The 18,272-nt window shown below is 39.4% G+C and overlaps 1 protein-coding gene across 12 annotated transcripts in view; it reads right to left on the minus strand.

The window, feature by feature from the left end:
• ZNF568 (zinc finger protein 568) overlaps window positions 1–18,272 on the minus strand; it is an 83,953-nt gene that overhangs the window by 36,179 nt on the left and 29,502 nt on the right. The window contains exon 8 of one of the 12 annotated variants that reach the window (XM_037991248.2): window positions 11,735–15,275. The exons of the other annotated variants lie outside the window; for them this stretch is intronic. Coding sequence (XP_037847176.1) covers window positions 13,693–15,275 — 1,583 coding nt within the window. The 3' untranslated portion in view covers window positions 11,735–13,692. Of the gene's footprint in view, window positions 1–11,734; window positions 15,276–18,272 lie in introns of those variants that run through there. 12 annotated transcript variants of the gene reach the window in all.

Genomic DNA, 18,272 nt, shown 5'->3' on the forward strand with positions numbered 1-18,272 from the left:
CAGAAATCAAGCTTGGGTTCTGGACACCAGGAGATCTTACAAAGTCACTGTCCACTACATAACAAGAAAGTAATATTTCACACAGGTTCAGAAGCGAATTAACAAATGTTTATGTGACTTGGGCCTTTCTTTTTTTTTTTTTGAGACTGAGTCTCGCTCTGTTGCCAGGCGGGAGTGCAGTGGTGCAATCTCAGCTCACTGCAACCTCCACCTCCCAGGTTCAAGCGGTTCTTCTGCCTCAGCCTCCTGAGTAGCTGGGACTACAGGTGCCCGCCACTACGCCCAGCTAATTTTTGTATTTTTAGTGGAGATGAGGTTTCACCATGTTGGTTAGGATGGTCTCGATCTCTTGACCTCATGATCTGCCTGCCTCAGCCTCCCAAAGTGCTAGGATTACAGCTGTGAGCCACTGCGCCTGGCCAACTTGGGCCTTTCTAATGCATGAAAAGGTATTACCAATGTTAAAAAACAACTCTGAAATAGGGCACCAGTCATAGCATAGCCCTCTACCAAACTCATTTAATAGAGACTGTATTGGGAGTATCTCATAAAATGCTGTTCATGTTGCTGTCAGTTGTTAAATTTAGTTACAGTAGAAACAGCAGCTGGTTATATGTTAACACTGAAATGTCTTTAGGACACGGTCATTAATTATGTCCCTGGAGCAGCTGTTCAGGCTTTGCTTTGCCATTTATTTTGGCACTCTGCCCAAAGCCTAGTGCAGCTGATATTCATCAGTGTTCGTACATAAAATTGCCACTGGGTTAATATTTCCATCGTTTATCATGCTAAGAATAATGAAGCTACTGAGACTGAATTGACAGGTCTGAAATTAAGAATTTTCATTAAATTCATATTTCCTATACTACCTAGCCAATCCAATCCTTGGTATTTATCCAAGAGAAATGAAAACATACATCTATACGAAGAATTTTTACACAAATGTTCATGGTAGCCTTGTTTTTGATAGCCTCCAAACTGGAAACAACCCAACTATTCATTAACAGGTGATTGTGGTACCATTATTTAACAATTAAAACCGATTTAATAAAATTATGGATGAAAACTTCCAAAGTCTAACAAGATATTCAGACATCCAGATACAGAAGGCTCGCAATACGCAAGGAGATAAAATGCAAAAAGTTTTTCTCCATGGCACAATTATATTCACATTGTTTCAAGTCAAACAAAGATAAAGAGTGAATCCTTAAAAGAAAAAAAAGCATCTAGTCACCTGTAAAAGAAACCCCGTAAGACTAATAGAGGATTTCTAAGCAGAAACCTTACATGTCAAAAGAAAATGGGATGATATATTTAAAGTGCTAAAAATAAATAAATAAATAAAACTAGCCAGGAATGCTACATCCAGCAAAATTATCCTTCATAAACGAAGGAGAAATAGTCCTTTCTAGACAAGCAAATGCTAAGGAAATTTGTTACCACTAGACTGGCCTCATAAGAAAAGCTGAAGGCTGGGTGTGGTGGCTCACTCCTGTTATCTCAGCACTATGGGAGATCGAGGCGGGTGGATCACTTGAGGTCAGGAGTTTGAGAATAGCCTGGCCAACATGGTAAAAGCCTGTCTCTACCAAAAATACAAAAATTAGCCATGTGTGGTGGAGCATGCCTGTAATCCCAGCTACTTGGGAGGTTGAGAATCACTTGAATCTGGCAGGTGGAGGTTGCAGTGATCGGAGATTGCACCACTACATTCCAGCCTGGGTGGCAGAGTGAAACTGTCTCAGAAAAGAAAAAAAAAGAAAAAAAAGAAAGAAAATAACACTGTAACATTTACTATCATGAAAATAAGTGAAACTATAGAACTCACTGGTAAAGTAAACACATAAAGAAGAAAGAGAAAGGACTCACATGGTACTACTACAGAAGTCTACCAAGCCACAGTGACCATAAGAAAACAGGTAAAAAAAAACCCAAAAAACATAACACAACAAAAAAGGCTGGGCATGGTGGTTTAAATCTGTAATCTCAGCACTTTGGAGCCAGAGAGAGGAAGATCATTAGAGCCCAGGAGTTCAAGACTAGCCTGGGCAACACAGTGAGACTCCATCTCTATAAAAATAAAAAAAATTAGCCAGGCATGGTGGTGTATGGGGGGCTACTTGTGGGGCTCAGGTGGGAGGACTGCTTGACCCCAGGAGGTCTCAAAAAAAACCCAACACCCAAACCAATTAACAATATGATAGAGACAAAACTTCATATTTCAATAATAACTGTGAGCCAGGTCGGTGGATCACGTCTGTAATCCTAGCACTTTGGGAGGCCAAGGCAGGCGCATCACCTGAGGTCAGGAGTTTGAGACCTGCCTGGCCAACATGGCAAAACCCCATCTCTACTAAAATACAAAAATACCCAGGTTTGCTGGCACGTGCCTGTAATCCCAGCTACTCAGGAGGCTGAGGCAGAATAGCTTGAACCAAGGAGGCAGGGGTTGCAGTGAGCGCCATTGCACTCCAGCCTGGGCAACAGAGTGAGACTTCATCTCAAAATAATAATAATAATAATAACTTTGAACATATATGGATTAAATTCCCCACTTAAAAAATAGAGAATGGCTGAATGGATTTAAAACAAAAATGATCCCCAAATATCCTACTTAAAAGAAACTCACCTTACTGGTAATGACACATATAGACTGAAAGTAAAAGGATGGGAAAAGATATTTCATGAAAATGGAAACCAAAAGTGAGCAGAAGTAGCTATATTTCTAACAGATTAAAGAGATTTTAAGTCAAAAAGAGTAAAAAAAAAAAAAAAAAAAAAAGACAAAGAAGGTCATTATATAAACGTAAAGTGATTAAACCAGCAGTGGACATAACAATTCTAAATATCTATGCAGCCAACACTGAAGTACCCAGATTCATAAAGCAAATATTACTAGATCTAAAGAGAGAGACTGCAATACAATAATAATGAGGGACTTCAACGTCCCATTCTCAGCATTAGTTTTAAAAAATTAGACAGTTTTTAAAAATTAGATTTAAATTAGACTTTAGACCAAATGCACCTAACAGATATTCACAGAACCTTTCACTCAACAGATGTAGACTATACATTATTTTCACCAGTACATGGAACAATCTCCATAACAGGCCATTGAGTAGGCCACAAAACAAGTCTCAACAAGTTTTTAAAAGCTGAAATCTTATCAAGTATCTTAGACCACAATGGAATAAAACTAGAGATCAACACCAAGAGGAACTTTGGAAACTATACCAATAAATGGAAATTAAATATCATACTCTTGAATAATCACTAAAGATTACAACCAAAATGAAAATTGAAAAAAAAAATTTTTTTTTTTTTTTTTGAGATGGAGTTTCACTCTTGTTGCCCAGGCTGGAGTGGCAACAATGGCACAATCTTGGCTCACTGCAACCTCCGCCTCCCAGATTCAAGCAATTCTCCTGCCTCAGCCTCCCGAGTGGCTGGGATTACAGGCAAGTGACACCACACTCGGCGAATTTTTGTATTTTTACATGGTGAGCCACCATGCCAGGCTGAAGAAAAGTTTCTGGAAATAACTGAAAATGAAAACACAACATTCCCAAACCTGTGAAATAGGGCAAAAGTAGTGCTAAGAGGGAAGCTTATAGCAATAAATGTAGAATGCAATCAAAAAAGTTGGCTGGGCACGGTGGCTCATGCCTGTAATCCCAACACTTTGGGAGGCCGAGGTGGGTGGATCACCTGAGGTCGGGAGTTCGAGACCAGCCTGGCTAACATGGTGAAACCCCATCTCTACTAAAAATACAAAAATTAGCCGAGCATGGTGGTGGGTGCCTGTAATTCTAGGTACTCGGGAGGCTGAGACTGGAAAACCGCTTGAACCCGGGAGGCAGAGGTTACGGTGAGCCGAGTTGCACCACTGCACTCTAGCCTGGGCAACAGAGCGAGGAGACTGTCTCAAAAAAAAAAAAAAAAAAAAAAGTAGAACAATTACAAATTAACAATCTAACAATGTACCTCAAAGAACTAGAAAACAAGAACAAGCCAAACCACAAATTAGCAAAAGAAAACAAATAATATAAGATCAGAGCAGAATTAAATGAAATAGAGACTAAAACATTATGAAGGATCCACAAAATGAAAAGTTGGTTATTCAAAAAGATAACCGAAATTGGTAAACCACTAGGTAGACTAACCAAGAAGAGAGAAGACCCAAATAAGCAAAATTAGAAATGAAGAAGGAGACATTACAACTGATACTACAGAAATACAAAAGAGCATCAGAGACTTATAAGCAACACTATACTGACCAACTAGAAAACCTAGGGAAAACAGATATATTCCTGAAAACATAAAACTTACCAACACTGAATGAGGAGGAAATATAAAATCTGAACAGACCACTAAGAAGTAGTGCGATTAAATCAGTAATAAAAAGTCTCCCAACCAAGAAAAGTCCAGGGCCAATTGGAATCACAGCCAAATTACACCATACGAAGAAGAACTAATAGCAATTCTCCTGAAACTATTCCAAAAAATCATAGAGAATTCTCCCCAACTCATTCTACAAGGCCAAGATCATCCTGTTACCAAAACCAGGGAAGGACACAACATCAAAAGAAAACTAAAGGCTGATATCTGACCAAAAGTAGATGCAAAAATCCTCAACAAAGCACTAACAAACCAAATCCAATAGCACAGCAAAATGATAATACACCACAATCAAGTGAGATTTATACCACGGATGCAAAGATGGGTCAATGTATGCAAATCAGTTAACATGATACATCACATCGGAATAAAGGACAAAAACCATATGATCATCTCAATAGATGCAGAAAAAGCATCTGATAAAATTCAACATGCTTTCACAATAAAAACTTCAACAAGCTAGGCACAGAAGGTACATACCTCAGAATAACAAAGGTTATATATAACAAACCCACAGCTGACACCATAGTGAATAGGGAAATGCTGAAAGCATTTCCACTAAGAATTGGAACAATGCCCACTTTCACCACTCCTATTCAACATAGTACTGGAATCCTAGCCAGACCAATCAGGCAAGAGAAAGAAATAAAAGGTATTCAGATTGGAAAATAGCAAGTCAAACTGTGCCTTTTTGTTGATGATATAATCCTATATCTAGGAAAATCTAAAAAGACTCCACCTGGCTGGGCGTGGTAGCTCATGCCTGTAATCCCAGCACTTTCGAGGAGGGTGAGGCACAAAAGAATTGCTTGAACCCAGGAGGTGGAGGTTTGCAGTGAGCCAAGATTGTGCCGCTGCACTTCAGCCTGGGTGAAAGAGAGACCCTGTCTCAAAAAAAAAAAAAAAGGAAAAAAAAGAATATTATGAACAAAAGAGTATAAAGCATATTATGACAATAAATTTGATAATCTATATGAAACAGAATAATTCCTTGAAAGACACAATCTGTCAAAACTCACCAAGAATAGACAATCCAAACAGGCCTGTATCTATTAAATAAATGGAATCAATAACTATTAACCTTCCAAAATAGAAAGCATCAGGCCCAGAAGGGTTTACTGATTAATGCTCCCAAACATATAAGAAATTTTATCAATTCTCTACACTCTCTTCTAGAAAAAGGAAGTATTTCCTAACTCAGTCTATGAGGCCAGCATTACCCTAATACCAAAACCAGGAGAAACATATTACAAGAAAAGAAAACTACAGAACAATATCTCTCATGAATATAGATGCAAAAATACTCAATATTAGCAAATCAAATCCAGTAATACATAAAAAGAATTACACACCACAATCAAGTGGGATTTATCCCAGAAATGCAAGATTGATTCAACATTTGAAAATCTATTAATGTCATTCATAACATCAAGAGGCTAAAGAAGAAAAATCATATAATCATGTCTATAGATGCAGAAAAATCATTTGACAAAAATCCAATGCCCAATCACAATAAAACAGTCAGAAACTTAGGAATAGAAGGGAACTTCCTCAATTCAATAAGGCAATCTTTTGGGTCTCTTACAATCCTCCAAAATCTGAATTTTTTTTTTTTTTTTTTTTTTTTTTTTGAGACGGAGTCTCGCACTGTCGCCCAGGCTGGAGTGCAGTGGCACGATCTCCACTCACTGCAAGCTCCGCCTCCCAGGTTCAAGCCATTCTCCTGCCTCAGCCTCCCATGTAGCTGGGACTACAGGCGCCCGCCACCGCGCCCGGCTAATTTTTGTATTTTTTTAGTAGAGACGGGGTTTCACCGTGTTAGCCAGGATGGTCTCAATCTCCTGACCTCGTGATCCGCCCGTCTCGGCCTCCCAAAGTGCTGGGATTACAGGCATGAGCCACCGTGCCCAGCCCAAAATCTGAATCTTAAAAAATTAGCTTTATATTTAATAGTAAAGAGACTTGAAATGCTTTAAATCAAACCCACTCCAAACCACTGAATTATATACCATTATTTTCCAGTATTTTCACAGCATTTGAAAACCTTGTAAGTCAATTTTGCTCTTCTTTTCCACTGCCAATATTTGTTTCTATTTACCCACATATTTAACATTTTCCTTATCCATCTTCCTTTTTTCGCAAGTCCTCCATCTGAGACCACTCACGGACAGCATGCCAGTGCTTCTCCTTGGCCTCCTGTCTATACACCTCTTTAGCCCATGACATCAAGTTTTTGAAGAAACCACGCCAAATGTCAAAACAGCAGTTAAAGAACAGTCTGGGGCCAGGCATGGTGGCTTATGTCTGTAATCCCAGCACTTTGGGAGGCCAAGATGGATCACCTGAGGTCAGGAGCTCAAGACCAGCCTGGCCAACATGGCAAAATTCCACCTTTACTAAAAATACAAAAGTTAGCCAGGCATGGTGGCAGGCGCCTGTAATCTCAGCTACTTGAGAGGCTGAGGCAGGGAGAATTGCTTAACCCAGGAGGTGGAGACTGCAGTGAGCCAAAATCACGCCACTGCACTCCAGCCTGGATGCCACAGCAAGACTCCATTAAAAAAAAAAAAGAAGAACAGTCTGGAAATCACTAGGGAGCCTTGAGATTGAAACTATTTCCATATTTTTCCTTCTTTTGATCTCATTTACTCATGAGTATAGAATGAGTTTCCCAGTCTACATGTGACTGAATGTAGAAGCAGATATGAAAACCCAGCTGTCTGCTTTTAAGTAATTTAAAGTATTTGAAAATTGTGTAACAATGATGCAATTTTTTTTTGTTTTGGAAATAATTTTCATAATTTCATAAAAATTTATTATTTATATTAACATGTAATGAGTTTATTAGTTTCAAATGAATCAAAAATGATTTTCGGTTGGGTGCTATGGCTCACACCTGTAATCCCAGCACTTTGGGAGAACGAGGTGGGCAGATCATTTGAGGACAGGAGTTCAAGACCAGCCTAGCCAACATAGTGAAACCCCATCTCTACTAAAAATACAAAAATTTATCTGAGCATGGTGGTGCACACCTGTAATCCCAGCTACTCAGAAGGCTGAGGCATGAGAATTGCTTGCACCTGGGAGGCAGAGGTTTCAGTGAGCCAAGACTGCATCACATACTCCAGCCTGGGCAGCAGAGTGAGACCCTGTCTCACAAAAAAAAAAAAAAATAAAAAAAATAAATTTCAATTTGAGGACTACTGTTGCAAAATGCCGACTGTTTTGTCAGTTTCCCAGGAAAAGAGAATCTGAGGCGGAAATCTATGGTAGAGTTTATTGGGGAGAGCTCTTGGGAACATCAGCAGTAAGGAAATGAATAAAGCAGAATTGGATGGAAACAGAAATTAAACTGATGCAGTTGAAATTTGTTCCCTGGGGAGCTCTAGAGCTGTAACTGCTCTTCAGAGTTGCTCTAAACTGAGGCAACGTGGGCCAAGCTGCCTGCAGGGAGACAGTGTAACCTTGCATAAGGCAGCTCCTTTCATCCAACAGCAATTCCTTAGAGGAATTTAGCTGTGAGTTGTCAGCAGCCAGGATTCTCAAAAGTTGGCAGCACAAGTGCCTCAGTCCTGAAGGTGGAATCTTGAAAAGTCTGAGGCATAGCTTACACTCGAGTTCCCACAGGGATCAGGATGAAATCATCCGTGGCAGGACTGTGCCTGCAATCATACCCTTGACTTACTTCTCTTTCTTATTCTGCTTCCTCCATTCTCTTACCCCTCTTACTGAAAGCACTTCCTTAATAAATCACTTGCATAGGAATCCTCATCTCAAAGCGTGCTTCTGGGAAACAGCTGAAAAGAAAGTCCATCACACATCTTGATTCCACCCCCAACCTCTACCCTAAAATATTTCTCCCCAACCTGCTGCATTTTTAGCAAATGGTCCGCCGTCCAGCCAGTTTCTTTCCATTAAAACATAGGAGTTATCCTTTATCTCTTTACTCCTCATCTTTCATATGAACTCATTATGTCGAATCACCTCCAAAATGTATCTGAAATCTACCAATTTCTACTGCTATGTCTAATCCAAGCCACTATTAGTATATTTTATTCTGTGTGTGTTGAGGCCATTCACAGGAACTGGACCTCTTACGAAGTCTCAACTCTAGAATGGAAACTCTCTAGGCAGTAACTCAAGTGTGTTCAGGTAAAAAAGAATTCACCATGATTTAATTAATGATTTTTTTCAAAGTTTATCTCAGTCACTTATATCTATCTTATTATTTCTACCCCTTAGGACAGAAGGAAAAAATGAATTTACAAAGACCAGATCATCTGCTTGCTGACACAAGGTCAGTAAAACACCCTTTTAGACCTATTCTGAGGCACTTTACCTCACCTGATAGGCTCGGCCAGTCTTACTGGGGTGAGAGAGGCCAAAAGAGAAATCTAAGATTGTCCTTATGGGCCTTAAGTGGAATTTTACATTTCTCTGTTGACTCCAAAGCTATGTAAAGAAAGGGGCAGAGGATTTAAGGCATATAAAGTACAGGCCAAAACAAAAACAAAAATTAAAAAGAAAAATCACAAAGAAAAACAACTGTTTAGACCAAAAAAAAAAAAAATGTCTCACAAATACTTATACAGGGGTTACTTGTGTGGATACATGAAATGTGAAAACTATTTTTTGAAAAAAGGTTTACAGGCTGGGCATGGTGGCTCACAGACCAGCTTGACCTACATAATGAAACCCTGTCTCTACTAAAATACAAAAATTAGCTGGGCGGGTGCCTATAGTCCCAGCTATTCAGGAGACTGAGGCAGGAGAATCGCTTGAGCCCAGGAGGTAGAGGCTACAGTGAGCCAAGATCATGCCACTGCAATCCAGCCTGGGCGACAGAGGGAGACTCCCTCTCCAAAAAAAAAAAGTTTACAGGCTGGCGCAGTGGCTCAACGCCTGTAATCCCAGCACTTTGGGAGGCGGAGGTGCGGATCACCTGAGGTCAGGAGTTCAAGACCAGCCTGGCCAACATGGTGAAACCCCAGTTCCATTAAAAATACCAAAAAAAAAAAAAAAAAAAAATTAGGCATGGTGGCGCGTGCCTGTGGTCCCAGCTGCTCAGAAGGCTAAGGCAGGAGAATCACTTGAACCCAGGAGGCAGAGGTTGCAGTGAGCCGAGATCACGCCACTGCTCTCCAGCCTGGGTGACAGAGCAAGACTTTGTCTCAAAAAAAAAGACCAAAAAACAGTTTACACATAAATATTGGGTATGCTGGCAAAACTGGATTTAGTATAAAACTTAGTGAAGGGCCGGGCGCGGTGGCTCAAGCCTGTAATCCCAGCACTTTGGGAGGCCGAGATGGGCGGATCACGAGGTCAGGAGATCGAGACCATCCTGGCTAACACGATGAAACCCCGTCTCTACTAAAAAAATACAAAAAACTAGCCGGGCGAGGTGGCAGGCGCCTGTAGTCCCAGCTACTCGGGAGGCTGAGGCGGGAGAATGGCGTAAACCCGGGAGGCGGAGCTTGTAGTGAGCTGAGATCCGGCCACTGCACTCCAGCCTGGGCGAGAGCGCGAGACTCCGTCTCAAAAAAAAAAAAAAAAAAGGCCGGGCGCGGTGGCTCACGCCTGTAATCCCTGCACTTTGGGAGGCCGAGGCGGGCGGATCACGAGGTCAGGAGATCGAGACCATCCTGGCTAACACGGTGAAACCCCGTCTCTACTAAAATACAAAAAATTAGCCGGGCGCAGTGGTGGGCGCCTGTAGTCCCAGCTACTCGGGAGGCTGAGGCAGGAGAATGGCGCTAACCCAGGAGGCGGAGCTTGCAGTGAGCCGAGATCGAGCCACTGCACTTCAGCCTGGGTGACAGAGTGAAGACTCCGCCTCAAAAAAAAAAAAAAAAAAAAAAAAAAAAAAAAAAAAAAAACAAACTTAGTGAAGAAGGGACTATGAAATGATAATACTCATTTAGATATTTCAGTTTTAGTAAGTTGTAATTGTTTTCACTAAAGTCAGTCCCTGCTGTTAAGTCACCATCTGTCTTCAAAAATACCTAATAACAATCAAAACTGATAGTCACGGTTGTACTTCACAACCTTAGTTTGAGATTTACTTTTGGGAAATTAACTTCAAACAAATGTAGTTCATGTTCAATCATAAAAGCTAAAGATCCCTTTTCATAAACACCCCCTATTTTTATCTCCTTTTTATTATTTTTATTCTTTTGAGGCAGAGTCTTGCTGTGTTGCCCAGGCTGAAGTGCACTGGCGTGATCTTGGCTCACTGCAACCTCCACCTCCCTAGGTTCAAGTGATTCTCCTGCCTCAGCCTCCTGAGTAGCTGGGATTACAGGCACACACCACCACACCCGGCTAATTTTTGTATCTTTAGTAAAGGTGCGGTTTCACCATATTGGCCAGGCTGGTCTCGAACTCCTGACCTCAGGTAATCTGCCTGCCTAGGCCTCCCAAAGTGCTGGGATTACAGGCATGAGCCACCACACCCAGCCTATCTCCTTTTTATTTTTATTTTTTATTTTTTTGAGAAAGGGTCTTACTCTGTCATCCAGGCTGGAGTGCAGTGGCACGATCTTGGCTCACTGCAACCTCTGCCTCCCGGGTTCCAGCAATTCTCCTGCCTCAGTCTCCTGAGTAGGTGGGATTACAGGCGCCCGCCACCATGCCTGGCTAATTTTTGTATTTTTAATAGAGTTGAGGTTTCATCCTGTTGGCCAGGCTGGTCTTGAATTCCTGACCTCAGGTGATCCGTCCACCTCGGCCTCCCAAAGGGCTGGGTTTACAGGCTTGAGCTACTGCGTCTGGCCCTATCTCCTTTTTAAAAAGGCATCAGCAGCTTTCTGTATTGTATACCAAATAATAGTGTAGAGATGGCATAATAAAAACATCACCTCTGTAAGGGTTGGTTCATGTATTGTTACAAAGAATGAGACCCTTCAAGAGGAACTCTATTATTAGTGTTCACGATCTGAGTTCACCACCATTTCCAACCAAAACTGGATGGGCTGTGTAAGTCAAGAGTTGTAAAAAGAATAAAATGGTCTCTAGGTTAAGACCAACACACTTTTACACAATTGCTTATGGCCAACTCAGGAAATAAATGATTTCTCATTTCAAAATATTGTTATAATTAACAATGATATTAATGCCTATGCTGGTTGTATGAAAAATTACAGGGCAAGAAAACAAATATTGCAAAGTCACTTTCTCAGGAAAAATCTTAATCTCTCCACAATGACTAAATATATCAGTAATCAGTTAGCTATGAACCTAATAAATTTGCTGTCTAATAATACTGGCTACACTGAGAGGACAGGCACCATGAGTAGTAGACATGATGCCCTGAGCTAGTAAATAAAAACACATTTCATTTGTTATACTGCCATCTGATTTTCAAAGTTTTAATAATTATTTACTTGAATCTAAGATATCATCAGTTGAAAGGAGTCCAATTTCAGAAACGTTAAAATATAAAAAAACAGCATCATCAAGTTGCTAAAATGTGCTAATTTCACATTATATAATAAACAGGAATATTCTAATTGCTAATTTTCTAGAGATATTTTTCATAAAATAGTTGAGCATCTGATAGGGCATATGAATCCATTATAACATTTCCTTCTATGGGCATAGGCTTCCCTTGGCCTATTCTGAGAAAGAACTAGAAAAACACTGTTACAAGTAAACATTCATATTATCATTGTGTATCATTAGCTTTTAAGATTTATTTTATATGCTACCAGTCTTTTTTTAAGGCATAAAAATTACAAGCAAAGCTCAAGTCTCCTTTTAATCAACAGCCTCAAATTCAATCTCCAGAGACAATGCTATCAATAATTGGGTATGTATCCTTCTATTCTATTTTAAATAGTTTAACATACACTTTTCAATAATAGAAACAGTTGTTCTTTATAAATGATTTCATTCCAATTTACATAAATATTATTATACAATGTTTCATTTGTATTTTGATTTTTTTACTCAACATTGTTTTAACTATCCATGTTATACAATACGGATCTGGGTCACTGTTTTAAGTGCTGTATACTATTCTATCATTTGAATACATCATATTTTATTCATCATTACCCCAATGATGAACAGGTTATTTTCAAGGCAGATATATGTCTATATATTTCTTTTTTTTAAGAGATTGGGTCTTGCTATGTTTCCCAGGCTGGTCTTGAACTCCTGAGCTCAAGTTATCTTCTTCTATCAGCCTCCAAAGTAGCTGGGATTATAGGCATGTGCCACTGCATCTGGTTATACATACGTACATATATCATATAAATATTTCTTATGCATTATTTGTGAGTTTCTATAGGATGTATACCTAGAAGTGGAATTACAGAGTCCTTTTTTTTTTTTTTTTTTTTAAAAAAGGCTCCCTGGCCTCAACGTCATAGACAATAACCTCTATTTTCTTCCAATGGTTTCAGTTTGGCTTTTCAGATTCCAGTATTTAAATCCTTTAGAATATTAATCTTTTAGACAGGCACAGTGGCTCAAGCCTCTAAACCCCAGCACTTTGGGACGCCAAGGGGGAAGATCTCTTGAGGTCAGGAGTTCAAGACTAGCCTGGCCAACATGGTGAAATCCCATCTTTACTAAAAATACCAAAAAAAAAAAAAGGAACCCAGGAGGCAGAAAGGCTGCAGTGAGCTGAGATTGCACCACTGTACTCCAGCCTGGGCGACAGAGTGAGACCCTTGTCTCAAAAAAAAAAAAAAAAAAAAAAAAAAAAAAAAAAAATTATTTATTTTTTAATATGTCATAATGTTGTAATTTTATTTCCTCTAATACGGAGAGTCAAATATTCCCAGCAATTTTATTGACTAGGTCATCATTTCCCTACTAATTCATGATGTCAGGTCTAACATACCCCAAGTTCCCATATATTCATGAGTCTGCTTCTGGATATTCTATTCTTTAAAATCCGCCTATTTACCTACTAATGTACTAATACCACACATTTTTAAATGACTATAACTTTATATCATACAGTGAGGGTGTTTCCTCTGTTCTTTTCAAAATTGTCTCAGCAATCCATACACTTCTACTTCACATGAATTTTGTAATCATTTTTGAAAGATCCTAGATTCTTAGTAGATTTTGTTTGGAAGTGCATTCAGTCTATAGATTTTTAGAATTGAGGTTTTTATAATACGGGGTTTTTCCATCTATGTATATGGTATTTCTCTCCATTTATTCCAGTCTTACGTCTTTTAACAAAGTATTAACATTTTCCCATAAAGATCCTGGTTTTTTGAGCTTATGCCAAGATATTTTAAGTAAAACATGGGTTGAATTTAAGAGGGCTTCCTTCATTTAATATACTCGGTGTCTCTCACCTGTATGACCTCTCTTATGTATAGAAAGGGATGCTCTTTGAGAGAAGGCTTTCCCACATTCATTACATTCAAAGGGTTTCTCACCAGTATGACTTCTCATATGTATAATAAGTAATGAGCACTGAGAAAAGGCTTTCCCGCATTTATTACATTCATAGGGTTTCTCCCCTGTGTGACTTCTCACATGAAGAGTGAGGGATGAGATTCGAGAGAAGGCTTTACCACATTCATTACATTTGAATGGTTTCTCTCCCGTATGAATTTTTTCATGCTCAAGAAGATTTTGTCTCTGACTGAAAGCTTTCCCACATTGATTACAATGATAAGGTTTCTCTCCAGTATGAATTTTCTCATGTTCAGTGAGGTTGGATTTCTGACTAAAGGCTTTTCCACACACTGTACATGCATAGGGTTTCTCACCCGTATGAATTCTCTGGTGTCGAATGAGGTTTGACATCTGAATAAATGCTTTCCCACATTCACTGCATTCATAAGGTTTCTCTCCAGTGTGAATTTTCTGATGTGTAATGAGATTTTCTTTCCTGCTGAAGGCTTTTCCACATTCCTTACATTCATAGGGTTTCTCAGCTGTATGATTTCGCATATGTACGGTAAGGGATGAACTTTGAGAGAAGGCTTTCCCACATTCGCTACATACATAGGGTTTCTCACCAGTGTGACTTCTCATATGTATAATAAATACTGAGCATTGAGAGAAAGCTTTTCCACATTTATTACATTTATAGGGTTTCTCCCCCGTGTGACTTCTCATATGTAGCGTAACAGATGACATTCGAGAAAAAGCTCTACCACATTCATTACATGCATACGGTTTCTCCCCAGTATGAATTTTCTCATGCTCAATAAGATTTTGCTTCTGGCTGAAGGATTTCCCACATTCCTTACATTCATAGGGTTTCTCTCCAGTGTGAATTCGCTCATGTTCAATGAGATTTGATTTCTGACTGAAGGCTTTCCAACAATCCTTACATGCATAAGGTTTCTCCCCAGTATGAATTCTCTGGTGTCTAATAAGGTTTGACATCTGAATGAAAGCTTTTCCACATTCATTACACTTATACGGTTTTTCCCCAGTATGAATTTTCTGATGTGTAATAAGATTTTCCTTCCTACTGAAGGCTTTTCCACATTCTTTACATTCGTAAGGTTTCTCTCCAGCATGAATTCGCTCATGTCTAATGAGGTCAAATTTATGACTGAAGTCTTGTCCACACTGATTACATTTAAAGGGGGTTACAACATAGGATGCACAATGGTAAAATGGTTTCCCAAACTCATTACATCCATTCTGTTTCTCTCTTATACAGCCTTTCTCATATCTAAGTAAGTCTAAATTATGCTCCAAACCCTTATCAAGTAAGTCATGGTCACAGAAGCTTTGTCTTGAAGTAACAATGTCTGAACTCAGAGGAAATATTTTTGCAACTTTTTTACATTCAATGACTTTTTCCTTTATCAGAATTTTCTTGGAGATGGATGTGACTTTCCTCACAAGCGTTTCCTGTTGCTTCTTGATCTGTTCATCAACTTCCCAAACTTCTAAAATGGAGGACCAGAAATTATTACTTGTGAATTATTCTACCACTATACTGTTAGTAACATATCAGAAATTGGCTAATGTGGGGTTTAATCTTTGATGTTGGCCTAGTCAACCAATATGAAAGAAAGCTAAGAGTAAATGTTCCTAGTTCCTAAGGTTTGAGAAGTTAACTACTACATCAAACATATGGAGACAAAAACTGGTATCTGTAGGTCCAAGTAGCTTTGATTGATTTGTAAAGTGTCCAAAAACAGTGCAGAAATCAGCAAAATGAATAGAATAATTAAAATGAAAGGGTGAACACAAAAATGACTGATAGGGAGTCAAACGGCTAAAGAGCAAAATTAACATTTGTGATTAAACACACTGGCTTGAATGCAAGTAGTTTTCCTCCTTCCTAAAATTCCATTAAAATGATAGTGAAAGAATAAAGGGTTAAATCCATAAGAAAAAGGAGACATGAGTGTAAAAAAGGTGAACAAGAGATTTTAACATAATACTGCAGGATGAGAAGCATTTAGAGAACCATAAACAGAATAGCAAAGCTATAAAGTTAAAGTATCATGAAGATGCAAATGACAATAAGCAACAAAGTGATTTGGCCAAAAATCACTGGAAAGCCTCAAGAATTGGAGAATCCAGGCACTCAAAAGGTAGGGATAAACAAGCACAAGGCAAGGATGTTCCCTTGCATTACTGCTTTTTAACATTGTACTAGAAGTCCTACCGAATGCAACAAGAAAAGGAAATAAAAGCTATTCAGATTAGGAAGGAAAAACGAAACAAGAACTGTCTTTGTTCACAGGTGATGTGATCATCTATACAGGAAATCTGAAAAAAAAAAATCAACAACAACAAAAAAACCCCTGCTGCAAATAGTAAGTCAAAGGCTGACAAATTTGCAGAGCAATAGGAACTCTCACTCATTGCTGGTGGGACTGCAAAATGGTATAGCCACTTTGGAAGACAGTCTGGCAGTTTCTTACAAAATTAGACATACTATTACCATATTATTCAGCAACCATGCTTGGTATTTACCCCAGTGAGTTGAAAACTTATGTCCATACAAAAACCTGCACATGGATATTTACAGTAGCTTTATTCCTAATTGCCAACACTTGGAAGATGCCCTTTACTAGGCGAATGGATAAACTGTGGTACATCTTGACAATGAAATACTCATCAATGATAAAAACATGTGCCATCAAGTTATAAGAAGACATGGAGGAACCTTAAATGCATGTTGCTAAGTGAAAGAAGCCCACTGGAAAAGGCCACCTACTGTATGATTCCAAACTGGAAAAGGCAAAATCATGACCAGTAAACATATCAGTGGTTGTCAGAGCTTATGGGAGAGGAAGGAATAAATAGGGGGAAGACAGGGGAGTTTTAGGGCAGTGAAAGTATTCTGTACCATACTATAATGGATCTGAGTCATTATACATTTATCAAAACCCATGGAATGTACAACACCAGGAGTGATCCTAATGTAAATTACGGACTTTGGGTAATAATGATGTGTATAATAATAACAGTAATGCAGGTTCATTGACGGTAACAAATACACCACTGTGGTGCAAGATGTTGACAGTGGGGAAGGCTGTGTGTGTGCTCGGGCAGTGGGTATTCATATACTTCGTACTTTTTCATGAGCTCTGTACACTGCTCAGTTTTGTTGTGAACCGAAAACCAGCCTAAAAGATGAAGTTTATTAATTTAAAAAACCAGATGCGTTGTGCTGTACCTGTATTCCCAGCTATTTGGAAGGGTTGTTAATGGCCAGGAGTTTGAGACTAGTCTGGGAAACAGCAAGACCTCATCTCAAAAAAAGGGGGAGTGGGTAGGATAAGAGTGGAACTAAAAAGAAGAGGATTAAAGTCTGAGTAGGGAGCAGTTACACACCAAGGCAAGAGTTATGGATCTGCTTAAGTAACATGTATTCCAATCTCCCACCATGCTTTTCCATCCTGTAAAGGCTGAGGCAGTTAAAACTATGTTTCCTAGACATAACTGCATGTAGAGTTCCCATGTGATTTAGATTCACCATACACTCTAACATGAGTGAGATCAACAAACCCATTCTGTTATTTAGCCTCATGAATGCTGGCATGTACCTACACATAAGAGATAAAAAGATTAAAAGGAACAACAGATGCTGCCATTTGGGGCCCCACACAAAACTTCTAGGTTCAGCCTGGGCACAGCAGCTCACGCCTGTAATCCCCACACTTTAGGAGGCCGAGGCAGGTGGATCACCTGAGGTCAGAAATTCAAGACCAGCCTGACCAATATGACAAAACTCCATCTCTACTAAAAATACAAAAATTAGCTGGGCATGGTGGTGTGCACTTGTAATCCCAGCTACACAGCAGGCTGAGGCAGGAGAACTGCTTGAACCTGAACCTGGGAGGCAGAGGTTGCAGTGAGCCGAGATCGTGCCACTGCACTCCAGCCTGGACAACAGAGTGAGACTCAGTCTCAAATAAACAAACAAACAAAAAACCTTCTAGGTTCTGATCCAACCATTCTGTAGTCCACTAGTTAAAAAAACTTAGGCAGGGCATGGTGGCTCACACCTGTAATCCCAGCACTTTGGGAGGCCAAGCTGGGCGGATCACCGGAGGCTGGGAGTTTGAGACCAGCCTGACTAACATGGAGAAACCCCATCTCTACTAAAAATACAAAATTAGCTGGGCGTGGTGGCGCATGCCTATAATCCCAGCTACCTGGGAGGCTGAGGCAGGAGAATCGCTTGAACCTGGGAGGCGCACGTTGCGGTGAGCCGAGATTTCAACTTTGCACTCCAGCCTGGGCAACGAGAGCAAAACTCCATCTCAGAAAAAAAATAAATAAATAAATAAATTTTTTTTAAATCCTCTTTAAAATTTAGAATTTTGGAAGATGTTTAGAATTTCCCTTTTATCCCTTCAGGCATCAAAATGAGGTAAACTAATAACAATGATGGATTCCTTATTTAAACAAAGAATTTTGAGGGT

This window comes from Chlorocebus sabaeus, chromosome 6 (genome assembly GCF_047675955.1).
Source record: "Chlorocebus sabaeus isolate Y175 chromosome 6, mChlSab1.0.hap1, whole genome shotgun sequence".
NCBI classification, from domain to species: Eukaryota; Metazoa; Chordata; class Mammalia; order Primates; family Cercopithecidae; genus Chlorocebus; species Chlorocebus sabaeus.